The sequence below is a fragment of the Thermobia domestica genome, chromosome 7, assembly GCF_964235325.1.
Source record: "Thermobia domestica chromosome 7, izTheDome1.hap1.1, whole genome shotgun sequence".
Lineage (NCBI taxonomy): Eukaryota > Metazoa > Arthropoda > Insecta > Zygentoma > Lepismatidae > Thermobia > Thermobia domestica.
The window spans coordinates 157,097,433-157,112,202 of record NC_137460.1 but is presented as its reverse complement, the minus strand read 5'-3'; the positions used below and the strand labels follow the sequence as shown (position 1 = coordinate 157,112,202).

Genomic DNA, 14,770 nt, shown 5'->3' with positions numbered 1-14,770 from the left:
AAATCCATCGAAATGTACAGTTACTTTTTTTATTGTCACCTACTTTTTTTGTCTCCGATCGTCGTTCAAAGTAATAAAGTACAAGCAAAAAAGTTAGACTTTGTGAATACAGACTTACAGACGAGCTGTACTCTTTCTTTCTTTATAAAACAATCTATCATTTTTTCTGAGAATATAAGTGGGAGTACTTAACAATTACTTACCGTCTTTTCGCGTATAGAATAACATTGGTACATAGACGTAGTGACTTGTAGTATTGAATCCCTGACACAAACTTTGGACCCTTCCCAACAAAAAATTCTGGTTGTGTGCCTGCGAAGTAGAATCTAAAAATCTTGCTGCGTGATATGCACTGACCTGGTAATTTATATTTTGAGTAACAATTACGGAATACTTTGTTCATTTTTACTTAAAAATGGGACATTTAGGCGCAGTGGTGGAGGTAAAACCTGGGGGAGGGCCAGTCAGAACCCAGACGATGATAGATATATCATAAGTTTACCATAAACTGTCAGAAATATGTAAATAATATCTTCAATTATCCTTGTCACCCAAAAACTGGGGGACCTAGAGACCCCCGACCCTGGGCTAGATCCACCACTGTTTAGGCGTCCCGTTTGAAAATGAGAAACAAAGGGACAACTTTTGAAAAAAAAAAAAAAAAAAGACTGGCCCGGAAACGGGAGGTCTGGTTACCTTAATCTATCTATGCAATGTCAAGGATTGGAGAAATTGAAGTCCTATAATCCTCACATACCAATGACAGAAATGGATGTGATTTTGGAAATGAATGTGGCTTTTTTTTTTTAAAAAAAAAAAAGTCCATTATGTGTAATATTAAACATTAATAGTAGGAAACACTGGACATAAATAAATTCTCGTGTAATTTCCTGCATTTGTTCTCTCTCTTTCTCTTGGCTTTCGTTTTTTAAACAAATAAAAGAGTTTTTAATCAAAGGAACGGAGAATAAGATGGAATTCTGGGACACTTTTATTGGAAACCAAAGGAAGGAAGAAAGAAAGGAATGAATTTGTATTGTACGTACCAGGAACAAATTGATACCTTCCCACACCCTTCCAGTGTCCTACTATCAGAGCGAGAGAAAGAGAGAGAGAGAGAAAAAAAGTGATTCAGTTAATACCATCGACAAAGGGAGGAATTTACATAGCGTCATCCAATCAAAAAGTTTCACAATAATTCTCCTGTTCCTCTCCCCTCAACTCCTCCATTATCCACAAAACTTTCAACCTCCTAAAGGCAATCACCAAACTTGTTCGTGTAACTCAGGAAAAAAAAAATCTAATATATTACTTTAAGATTATATTCAAAATAGGAAAAAATGAGGATTAAAGGGAGAAATATTAAAAACTTTTAACAAAGAGAAAAGTTACTATAAACAAAGCAGTGCTGCCCACCACCTCAAAGGCTCAGACATTCTCTTTTTTATCTTTTCCCGTATTAGCCTTGTGTGTGTGTGTTTAACTTGACAATATGATTAACGAATAAAAGTAAATTTCTATTGATTTGAGGTTATAAATTCTATTATTAGGATCACGCTAATGGGTTTGACGAGATTGAAATGTTAGTACTACGTTACTGCATACGGTAACTAGAATAACAGCGAATTTTTGAATTGTATTTTCTGTAATAGATGGAGTTACCATCTTCGCCCGAGTTCGTTAGCCGTAATCTCCACCGGTAACAGCAACTTCAAGGGAGATGTCACTACTGATTTTGTGATGTGCTGTTGTGACCACAAATAAAACGAGAAATGTTAACGGATGTTGCGATTGCAACAAACGTGTCTGCACAAAAATCAGTACCAAAAAAATGTAACTTGCCTCAACTGTATTTAATTCATTTGGTTTATGATCTGTGTAGACGTATTGTGATTTTATTTTCTCTGTATTATAGCTTTTAAATTTTTTTTTCTGAACAGCTTCAAAAACAAGTATTCTATGAACCAATATATATCATTTTTATATGTTGAACAAGTCTTTTCTTTGTTGATATGCTGTTATAGAAAATACCTTGGTACAGCAACGGTAAAGAACTAAATATCACGTACATCTTCAAATTATACTTGAAATTTGTTATGAAACTAAGCAAACTCAATACGAAGCTGGAAGTCAAAGATCTATAACTTCTGGTTACAATAGAGGGAGAAATAGAAGCTATTCTGCACACAGTACATACATACCAAAAAGCCATTTTTCTCTGTCTTACCGATTTTGCTTCACAGAAATGAACATTAAAACCGGAAATAGAAGGTATTCTTGCGATACTCAGCGCATATCAAAAACTTGCTTCTCGCTTCTATTCCTTTTATTATTATTATTATTATTATTATTATTATTATTATTATTATTATTATTATTATTATTATTATTAAATCGTACATTTTTCACAATTTGCTGTTTGAATAGAGAGATAAAGGGCAACAGAACATTTGTTCTTGGGACTCTGAATTCATTTCAAAATTCTATTTATCGCTATCCCTTACCACTTTTAATCTATGGAGAACAATATCAAGACCAGAGGTGGCAGTAAATTTCTACCACATTTGTTTGTAAGAGAGGAGTAAAGTCAGCTGAGCTGAAACCATATCAAAAAACTACTTCTCGCTTTTCTTTTAAAAAGTATAGTGGTTAGTGTTGAAATCGGAACTCGCAGTTTTCAACCACTTTCGGATTGAATTAGAGAGAAAGAGAGAGAATTGTGGAGGTGGCACTTAATGTTGGAACAGTGAATCCATATTAAAAAGTGAAATCTCATGAACTCTTACAGTTTTTGGTCTATGATTATCAATATTGAAACCAGAAGTTGTAAGGATTTCTACCGCTTCTGGTTTCAGTATAGATATAAAGGTGGAATTGGAACTCATTCTTGTGACGCGGAATCGATTTTAAAAATCTTGCTCTCGTTTACTGATTTTGCTTTTGTATCTGTCGACAAACAGACGGACGGACATAGTTGTCCTATAAGACTTCCCATACTTATGCATAACAATTTCGAAGTCTGAAAACAGTACCGGTTCAAAAGGGTTAATTGTGTGCATAACCTTACAAAGAGAAAGTTAACACCTGTACTTTTTTAAAAAAGTAAAATTACCCGAGTCATTTAAAAGCATGAACATTAAAATAAACGTTAAAGGCACAAATTTCTGGTTAGCAACTTATGACTACAAATTATCAGAAATGGGTTGGCTTTTTTTTCTTTCTTTTTTTTTTTCGTTTAAGTACTTAGATACGAACATGAAACTTTGTTCCTCGTTTTTCTTTTTTTCTTCTTTTCTTTTTTGGTAAGAAGGAAGAAATCGATTGCAAAGAGTAAACAAAATGCAAAGTCGTTTCTCCTCCGTAAACACAAGAAGTGGCTTTTAACTGAAGAGCTATGAGATCATTACCAGCCTCTCATTTCCATTAATTGGATTCGATTCCGACAGCAAATGGAACTAATTACCAAGTTTAAGATTGCAGTTAATTTCCGCTATCTACGTTTAAAACATGCAAAAGTTTCCATTTCATCAGCTATCGTTTTAATTATTCTTTTTTTCCCCTTCTGTTCTTTATGTTCTTAAATACATATTCATAAAAGCAGTATCGGAAAGGAATAAGTCAGCAATATTTTCATGACAGAAGTGCTCAAGATATGATCTTCCATTTCTTTATGAAAGGTAAAGCACAAATGTAACTTATTTGATTTATATATTTTTTCTCTATTTTTGAAGTGTAGTAAAGAATAATCTAAGATAGGAATTGAACTATAATTGAGTTTAATTTCTTGCGATTTCCAATTATCGTGCTTGAAAAGAGTATAAATCAGAAAACAGTCAAAATGAGACAACTTTTTCTTGTACGACCTTAAACCATCTTACGTGTTTGTATCACAATAATTAATTCCTCTTTCGAATATGTAACTCTGCTGGCAGTTTATATCATTATCTCCCTATCCAGTGTCACCCACGAGAAGTACATTTTCAGGTTCGAGAAGATATAAGAGAAATTTCTCGAATCTCGTGGACAACACTAGTTCACCTAAATTTTGGATCTCAAACACTGGCTTAGTGTTACATGATTCATAGCTTAAAAACTATAAATTGATTGTATGAATACAATAAAGAGCACTTATTAACATTTAAAGGCACACAAGTTATTACATAATGTATTCAAATAATAAATATGATTTAAAATGTTATTATATCACATCTTTCGTTAACCTCTCGTGACATGGAAGGATTCTGTTAAATCCTAGATGAAATCAAGAAAAAAATCAAGGCATAGATTTTGTACATAAAAATTCAAGGCATAGATTTTGTACATAAAAGACGAACGAGAGAATTTTTGAGACGAGATAAGAAAAGATTTTTCGAGAATCGAAACGCGACAGAATTCTTCGAGAATCGAGACGAGACGACTTCTGTCAAAATTTACAAGAAGAGACGAGATGGGAACGACTAAAATACAATCAAATTCACAGTTCATTCATTTGAGATTGACTGTGGGGAGCAAAAGTGACCGAACTCATGAGGTCGCTGATCATGAGTTCGGAACTCACACTCACTAGGCTACTTTCTGTTCATTAAAACTAAATCTTGTAACTTATTATAATACTTTTAATAAGTATTATACTATCTGTTTTATAAGTAACAGTTATTTATCTGTTTGTTAGAACTAAATCTTACAACTTATTACAATGCTTTTATTAAGTTATTTTCTGTTTGTTAGAACTAAATCTTGCAACTTACTACAATGATTTTATTATGTTGCTTTCCTGTTTGTTAAAACTAAATCTTGCAATTTGTTACAATTATTTTATTATGCTGTTTTCCTGTTCGTTAGAACTAAATTTTGCACCTTATTACAATACTTTTATTAGGTTACTTTTCCGTTTGCTTGTTCCAGTGAAATCTTTAAACTTAAATTTCATGCACTTCCATACTAACTGAAGCTCTGAAATTTTGAACAGATAAATAAACCAACAATGATACAATATTTTCACATAATTTTTCGTTCCAGCTGATTATTTTATTGTAAAATTAATTAAATAATTACAAATTTATTTCGATTTTCCATATCTGTGTAGGCAAAGTCGGTTTGTTACGTATTACTTCAATAAATGGTAAAGCGGTATAGTGCTGGTTCGAGACCTTTATGCTGAGCATTTAACGGAAAAGTTAGGAAGCAGTCCCACAAATATTCTTTCATCCTTCGAAGTCAACATTCGTGCGTGCTATGGCTGGACAATAGGAGCATAGATTTTGCACAAGTTTACACTGAACCGTTGTAAGATGCTCTAAGATGCATATAGGGTCTATGCTCATACATTGAAATCATGTAGTATTTTCGAGATAAGGAAATTACGAGTATGGAATTGATTGCAGGATAATGAAAGAAGACTAAAAAGTGAATAATAGTCCAAAACGTTTAAAACAATGCTTTTATAAATTGCACTAGAAGGAAGTTTTCGTGGGGGTAAAATGAAGAAATGTGACTAAGGCTAAAAAGCATTGGGCAAGTTTTAATCTTCTACCCATTAAAAACAACAACGTAATCTTCAATCTTAGAAAGAACTCCCAATGCTTTTAGCCATATTTCCTTTTTTGTTCCACAAAGGGATTGTTTTCTCCTTTCTAGTGGATTTTATAAAATCATTATTTTAGATGTCTTAGTCCTATTTAATTCCAGCCCACAAAAAAGATTGATTTCTCTTTACTAGTGCTATTTATAAAAGCATTGTTTTAAAAGTTTTAGTCCTATTTACTTCTTTTATCCCACAAAAGGATTGTTTTCTCCTGTCTAGTGCATTTTATAAAAGCAGTGTTTTAAAATATTTATTTATTTCAACGGTTATATTTCTTTGTTCCAGTTTACATAAAAAAATTAACGCTACTATATACATGTATTTGGGAGACAGAATAATTGAAACAATGTACACGTAGAGATGTTCTTAACGGGGAAAAAAGGAGGCAGTAAAAGATTTCAAGTATGGCTTCCTAGAGTGTTATGTTAAGGTACTTCGAAGATCTTGTTCCTTTGTTGTCGTCGTTGTTTTGTGGTTGTTCTGTAACAAACAAATAGTACAGTATAAAAAGAGCTTCCTCTTGTGCGTTGTGTGTTAAAGGGCCGCAGTTTGCGGGTGGTTGAGTTGCTCTCCTGAGGAATGCTGGGAGCCGCTGAAGATGATGGAGTTTCTGTCAACTTCAACAACGCAACAAATCACGAGGAACCTGATTAATATTCTTCCGACGACTGTTTATGGTTTCACTCTGCTTCCTACACGTACGAATCCCGGTGGTCTCTGGCGGACACAATCGTATACGCCGTCGCAGCCAGACCACGAAGTCTTCTCTGACATATTCTTCTCAACGGTGGAAAGCAGGTGTGAAACGGGCAGAATTTACAAGTCTAGACTAAGAAATATGAATGGCACTCCTATGTCAAGTTGAATTCCTCAGACAATTTGGCCAGTCATGAATGTTGTTTACTTCCTTTTCATTCCGTTTGATGGTTTTACTAATATAACCCTCAACCTTTATGATTGTGCTTGACTTTAATTAGCCTCGACTCCTCGTGGCCGAAGGCCAAGACACACAAACACAGGGAATTATTTAAAAAGAAAGTATTGAGAGAACTTCTCGAAGTGTCACGAGAACTGTCTACTGAATTATTTTCAATGTTACAATTTTCTATAACCAAAAATTATTTGAGAAATTATGTACTAGTGTATATGCTCTAATTGGTTTATTCGAGCAGATGTAGAGCTCTTTCGTGGCTGATCGATTAGGGTACGCCTTTGGCGTAGGAGACCCGGATTCGATTCCCGGCGGGAGCTCATGTAGTTCGGATTCCACGTTAATCAGTAGGCCCACGTCTCATATAGACTCGCTGCTGAACAGGACGTTAATCTCAAAATCAACTCAACTTGAGTAGACGTCACCGCCAATGAAAAAATATCACCAAATAAAATAAATTTTTGAATATGGCACTGTAGTACAAACGTTGAATATTCATCATTGAAGATGTTAGCGGTTTAGAAACATTTTGCGAAATGTTCAAGTTTACAGTGTATAAAATAAAATACTAAATCATTTTTGAGATTCTTAAGTTTTACAGCCATTGTGTTCAATTAAACTGAAAGTGAACAACTTAATTCAGTATTTATAAACTTCTACAAATTAATTTACATTGAAAAAAATAAAGCGAAAGCAGCGCCATCTCTTACCACATAAACAAGCCATTTGTGGCTATACATTTTCCTTATGAAAGCTATATTTTTCTGAGTTCAGCTTTATTAAATGATATGACTCCTACTAAATTCGCCTGGATTAGGAGAAAATATAGATGTTCATATATGGAAAAGGAAAGAAACTCCAATTTTACTGTTTTTGAAAGAAATCAATTTATATTTGGTCGTGCGTATACTACTATGTGAGCTGTGAATCTTTTGTCTCATTTTGTGATAAGTATTTCTTCACAATCTATAAAAAAATACCTTTTTTTTTTTAAATTAAGTAATCGGCTTTTAAATAATTATTCGCTTGTACTTACAATCGTTTCAAACCCTCCATATTCTTAAAGGCTCCGACAGGAATTCGTTGAAGTTTATTATTATGAAGAAATCTGGAAAGAAGATAATACAATACAATTACTTATTTAGAAGTAATTCACACTTAATACCAATAAACACATTCTTATATCTAGATATATAAAACACAGCACGAAGCAAAAGATTTAGGGAACTACGGCAACCCAATGAGAGACTATTCATATCCTAAACACAGGATCACGAGTTCAAATCATGTTTGCACGATGTGCGTTTTGACGAAATGAACCCATATATGTAGGATTTGTGGAGCTCTCTTCTTATCTATCGTCAATCATTTAACTCTCACTCATGCATTTACTATACATATTCTAGCTTATAGAGATAGAATACTCATTAAGGTTTTTGTTGTAGAGCATTAATTTAATCTCTCAATTAACATATAGTAAATGCTCGATATATATAGTATGTAAGGATGATTAACATCAAAAATTCCAGACGAACAACATAAATGATGCTGATACGCAGACAATGGCTTATGCAAAGATGGTTACCGGGTTTTAAAACTTCTTTCTGCAAGATATTGGAAAAAAAGGGAAAAAGAAAAAGAAAACATTTAAAGTATCTTTTAAGATGAGTATAGAAAAAAGCTCATCCTAAAACGACATGACCTCTTTATGACATTCTGTGTAAGTTACTGTATACCCAAACTCGCGAGCTTGGATTCGAGCTAAATCGGCTTCAAACTCAATAATTGAGCGCGAGCTCGTTTAAGTACGAACTGTATATAATGGATAGCGAAACGGAGCCCGAGCAAGCTGTAGACCCAATGTAGTTTGTGTGCTGAGGCACGAGAAAATGCGAGCTTCTTTGAGAATAGTGAGCCCGAGTTCTTAGCGAGTATAAGCCCAATGAGATTAGCGAAGGTAAACTTCATTGAGGACAGCGAGACCGATTTCAAGCAAGTAGGAGCATGAAACAGTGTGAGTCTAGTTTGGATTAGTGAACGCGAGCATCATTGACAAGTAAACCTTACGTTTGGGTGAATCGAGTTGCTGACTAAGACACATAAGACACATATGGGAAGGTAGTACTAAATGTGGTCAGTATTTCAGTGAAGTTGTAGGTGCGAAGCTCCAGGGGTTTAGGAGATACAACTACCAGAACATCACATGGAAGTACAGAATTGTCTTCATACAGTCTGAGGTAAACGCTCTGTAAGACCTCTTGTAACGACGAAAGGTGAATAACAAATATATGGGTACATATTAGGACTAGGAGGAAGTCATATAGTAAGGGTATACCTGACGGCGGCCATCTTGAAATCCGCCATTTCGAAAAGTTTTTAAAATAGGAATAGGGTCATGTGATACATGATTTAAGGCGCAAATTTAACTAGAAGAACAATGGTAACATTAATTTTTATTTACGTGCAATTGGTAAAAAGTTACAGGGAAATTAAACATTGTTGCAGCATATGTATTAGTCCTTTACCCCACCTTGTAAATTTTGTGTTAATGATAATAATTAAATAAAAAGCAGGTGGATAAATATTACGTCTATGGTAAGAGTTGCCTTGATGGCGGCCATGTTCAAATCCGCCATTTTGAATCAGACAAAAGTTTTAAACAAAACGCATAACAGTGACACCTTATTAATAGCAAATTTTACCATAAATCCAACGGTATAACCATTTTTGCTTTATCATTAACCAGCACAAAATTAAATGGGAATAGAGTAATGCAATAGATGACTTGGGCTAGAAGTTAATCAGAAATACAATGGTGGCGTAACAAATGCTGGTTAATGATAAAGCAAAAATGGTTATACCGTTGGATTTATGGTAAAATTTGCTATTAATAAGGTGTCACTGTTATGCGTTTTGTTTAAAACTTTTGTCTGATTCAAAATGGCAGATTTGAACATGGCCGCCATCAAGGCAACTCTTACCATAGACGTAATATTTATCCACCTGCTTTTTATTTAATTATTATCATTAACACAAAATTTACAAGGTGGGGTAAAGGACTAATACATATGCTGCAACAATATTTAATTTCCCTGTAACTTTTTACCAATTGCGCGTAAATAAAAATTAACGTTACCATTGTTCTTCTGGTTAAATTTGCGCCTTAAATCATGTATCACATGACCCTATTCCTATTTTAAAAACTTAACCTTAATTCGAAATGGCGGATTTCAAGATGGCCGCCGTCAGGTATACCGTTACTATATGACTTCCCCCTAGTCCTAATATGTACCCATATATTTGTTATTCACCTTTCGTCGTTACAAGAGGTCTTACAGAGCGTTTACCTCCAACTGTATGAAGACTATTCTGTACTTCCATGTGATGTTCTGGTAGTTGTATCTCCTAAACCGCTGGAGCTTCGCACCTACAACTTCACTGAAATACTGACCACATTTAGTACTGCCTTCCCATATGTGTCTCAGTCAGCAACTCGATTCACCCAAACGTAAGGTTTACTTGTGAGAACAGAGAGCTCAATAAGGAGTGATCGGTTATTGACCAAACTTATCTTTTTTGGTGAGTCTTTATCACGTTATATGGTTATATGTTTCAGTATAGGGGTCTCTTCTCTTTCATACATCGGTACATTCATGCTACCTTCTTAAACTTTGAGAAGAGTGTGTAGGCCCACCCCTTAAATTTGGGAAATGTCAAAAAATAAAATTTGATAAATGTTCTCTAGGACTCGAATATGTAACTTTGTAAATTTAGGTTGTCCTGCTTATCCCTTTCTATGGGTAAAAAGATATGTATTGTCACGCGCTCATGATGTGGTCAGTTATTTACATAATTTATCTGGTTTAATTAGCCTTTATTGTGTGACACAGTTGTATGATTGGTATATGGGTCAATTCTCTTACCTAAGATACGGATACCTTGATGCTTCCTCTTAAATTTTAGGAGGATGTGTGTTGGTCCACCTTAAATTTGGGAATTATCAAAACGTAAAAAATGGTACAGAAGCGTCAATGTACCACGTTTTATAAAAGAGAATGGACACCTATACTCATCGATATAACCACATAATGTGCTAAAGCTTCATCAAAGAGAATAAAATAGGTCAAATGTCTCCCAAATTTGAATTTTTGGCAATATTTTAACCATAAAAGGGAACGAGATGAACCACCTAAACTTATAAAAGTACACACACCCCAATTCTATGCTACTATACAAAATTTTTAATTGTTGCAATTTCTAAAATTTAAAATGGTGACTGTATGCACCACTTTCAAAATTTGGGATACGAACGGTCCCGGTGGGACACTCAGTCAAAAAAGTGTAAAAGCTTTTTCAGGTCAGCTATCCTGAGTGAGGATATCCTGTAATTTCCTCATTTCCACCAGGCAAATTCCAGGATGGTACCAAACATAATGGTCCCAGACTGCTACCTTTCTTCCTCATTCCCCTCTTCCTCCCGAATTTGCTACTGGTAGTGTGGTCATCCCACATACGTGACGGCCTAACTTGGACACAGATGTCGAAAGTCCAGAAATGTAATTCCTAATTCTGCTCCTAATCTCAAATAGCATTGATGAGCACAAGAGTCTTGCTCTTGCAGTTTTTGCAAGAGTCTTGCATGCAAGACCAAGACCAAGACCAGGACCAGGACCAAGACCAGGAATCCCGATGCAAGACCAAGACCAAGACCAAGGGGTGCAAGACCAAGACCAAGACTCTTGCGCAGGAGTCTTGCACAAGTATTGGTACTACTTCATTTTTTTTATAGAATGTAAAAAAGAAGGGGGGAAATCATTACATCTTTTACTTGAATTTCTTAGCTTCAGTACAAATGCCGCTGGAGTGAATGTGTTCCCGGTAGTTTATGCAAGCCATGTGAGTCGATCTGCCCCTGTAGCATATAGCTACAGTATGCCGTTTTCTGGATTGGTTGTTTGCATTTTCTGTAGACATTGCTCGTTTTCAAGCCACACATGTGTCATATTGAGCCATGTGAGCTTTTTTGATAGACAACACCGTGTGCATGGGTATTCTTGGAGTTTTTTCGTTTCCTCCTACTTTCTTCATTCCACCATTTCAGTCATTTCTCAGCATCAGCTATTCTACCATTATTGGCAGGTTACTTGCTGCAACTGAGAAGCTTCGATGTACGGTGGTCCTCAGGTAGTCTCTTCTTCTTGACGTAGCAATTTTCTGTTTTAATACTTTCCTTCAACTACAGTCTCCTTTGCTCTCACCCTCTCTTTCCTTCCACCATACCCTCTAGCACGTCCCTCATAATATAGTTCCTCCTCAGCCAATATCTCAACCAGCTCCTTTTCCTCCTCTAAACAATATCTAAAATTCATCTTTTTTTCCCCTATTGCTAATATTTCTAACACCTCATTCGTTTTCCGTCCAAGTCAGCTAATTCTCTTCTTTCTTCTCCATGCCCACATTTCGAAAGCCTGTAATTTTTTCATTGCTTTTGCGTAATGTCCATGTTTCTGGCCCATAGAGTACATATTGGAATCAATAAAACAAAATCTCGATATTTAAATGGAAGTTCGTTTAATACAAAGATTAGCTAATCGTGGTTGAAAAGAAAAAAATTGACGTCTTTAGAGTGTAAAGATAATTTTGTAATTCATGGTATTTCAATAATCTGTGCCATCTTGATTTTCTTTTATGCGTCTCAGGGGTAGCCTCTCCAGTTTGGGAACCAGTGGAGTATTAGATCTGTTAAAAATATAAAAGATTACGAAATGTTGTAAGTAGTGAAGCGTGGGGACCAATTGAAAAAAATAAAGGTTATTGTCTATGTTGTACACTATCATCATACTTATACGAAGGTAAATTGTATTACATTTAGAAACATATATTATATTTTTGTTACTATTGGCGTATTGTAGAATTTATCCAGAGTAAAATTTACCTATGAAAAGCATAAGATTTCTTAAAAGCAAGATTTGGAAGACTCTTGCAGCAAAACCAACACTGGGTGTGCAAGACCAAGACCAAGACCACCCCGGTCTTGGTCTTGCATTTACTCATCACTACCAAATAGGTCCTGAGGGAAAGACCAAGGGGCACAAAAGTGTCCTCAACAGTCGTGCTTAATACTTCAGCCATTTTGGTGTGAAGGTCTGAGTAATCAATTTATTCTAGGAAACTTAATAACTATGTTTTCTTAAAAAAAACAAAACAATAAAACAATTGGGAATCTGAAACACTTCCTCTGTCTACGAATATGGTATAATTTGAGAAAGGTGTAAAGATTAATTAAGTATGGATAAAGAATTATAATCAACTGTCGTTATTTATAAATTCATACGCTAGTAAAACAACTGAGACATAGAAGGCTGGTGGTTGATTTTGTCTGTGCCAAAAACATCAAAAAAGTTACGAGGTGTAATTGAAGAGGACTGCCATTGCTCAAAAGGAGGCATTCGGGTTTGTTCCCGGGTGTGGAAGGAGAAACTTGTTCTGCCCTTGAAACGTCCCACAAAAGTCACCGCAATAAGTGTTATATTATGTATTTATTATTTTGAGCTTAGCGCCTCTTTCAGCAGGGAGGCTATGAGACGTGGACCTACAGCTTAACGTGGGATCCGAACCACATGTTCTCCCGCCGGGAATTGAACCTGGGTCTTTCATGCCAAGTGTTCAATACAGAATGAAGACATGTCCTCGACGGATCTCCACGACCCAGTGTGAAATTGTGATTAATTTATAAAAGAAGGTTTTACTTTGGTATGAATTGTGTATAGTGGTAGTATTTTTAAATATGATAACGCTCTGCTAGTATTTTGGTAGTATTTGTGAAAGGGAAAAGAATTTCAAATTAATTTTATTAAGTTTACAACATAATTATAAGTATGCAGACTTGTTGCAATTAACAACTAAAGATTAATTTATTAATTTTGTGAGCTTAAAAGAAGTTTTGCAACTTTAAACAATATGAAATTAACTAATACAATAATAAGTTGTGCTTTAAGAGCTGTTATTAAAGAGGCTTTGCAGGAGATGCCATGAAGAAATTACTTTTTTTAAAGACTAAGATTTAAAGAAAAGGTTAGAACTTATATTTTAAATTTGGAGATCTCTCTCTAGTCTCGACGAAAGCGTTTATCATTGGAGCTTTGCAAGATTTAAGATTAAAAATTTATGATGATTAATGTTTTGATTTTGTAAGTTTATATACTAATTTGAGAGAAAACTTACTACACAAAAATGTAAAAACAACCTGTACATAATAAGTCCTTGTGGCTTATTTTTGTATTGTTTTTTAAATTATTTGTTTTATGACGTTTTAGTTATTTTTTTGGTACAATATTAATAAAATGTTTGTAATTGTACACTTATATACAAAAGTTTCGTTTTAATATTTTAACAAATTAAATTGTAATAACCATAACAATTGTGTGAGTAGTTGAATACTCTTAGTTTTATCCCAATTCTGCGATAAAACAAAATCGCAACAATATGAATAATTAAATGTTAGAAAGGAATCCTAAATTCAAGCAATTAATTGCTGAGCAGTATAATGGTATATTCCAAAAAAAAAAAAAAAAAAAAAGTTCCAATTAAAAGAAGCCCAGAAACTTAAGCATGGTGCTGGTGCTATAAAGTTGTAGCTGATTTTAGATTAACGCGCTTGCCTGTATCTAGAAATTGGCAAGTAGTTCAAAAACAGTATAACGAAGGTAAAATTTATTTCTTAGCAAAAGGAAAGGCAAATGTAGAAGGAAACGTAAGGATTATTCCAAAGTTAAGGACGCTCCTTTCCCGTCGAGAATCAGTTGGTAGTCTGTCTTGCGCTGTTAATATTCCAAAGTCTTCGCTTTTTGGCATTTTTAAGTGAGGAAATAAAGCATAGTTATATCTTCTCCTGGTAACAGATTAAAACAATTTAGAGAGATTAAACTTTTGATTCATAAAAGTGAGACCAGTTGTACTTTTCGAAGAATGTCTACGATTATGTCTACATAGACGAAAAGTGGTTTTACTTAACGCAAAACAGATGTTCTTATTACATTATGCTAGACGAAGAACAACTCCAGCAAACTTGCAAAAACAAACTTTTCATAACCAAACTGATGTTTATGGCTTCTATCACTCGACTACGTTATGACCCACATCGATTTTTTTTAAACAAAAAAAAATGAGATATGACCTTTTGTTTATCAAGAACTGGTTAAGCGCAACTTGAGAAATAGACCTAAAGGAACCTTGGAAAAAACAAATATGGAGTC

At 34.5% G+C, this 14,770-nt stretch overlaps 1 protein-coding gene across 2 annotated transcripts in view; it reads right to left on the bottom strand.

Annotated features, from left to right (window-relative positions):
- Positions 1-14,770, bottom strand: part of Pxn (Peroxidasin) — an 899,909-nt gene that overhangs the window by 217,513 nt on the left and 667,626 nt on the right. For both annotated transcript variants that reach the window (XM_081765474.1, XM_081765473.1), the window contains exon 6: positions 7,552-7,623. In XM_081765474.1, the coding sequence (XP_081621600.1) occupies positions 7,552-7,623 (72 nt within the window). The remainder of the gene's footprint in view (positions 1-7,551; positions 7,624-14,770) is intronic.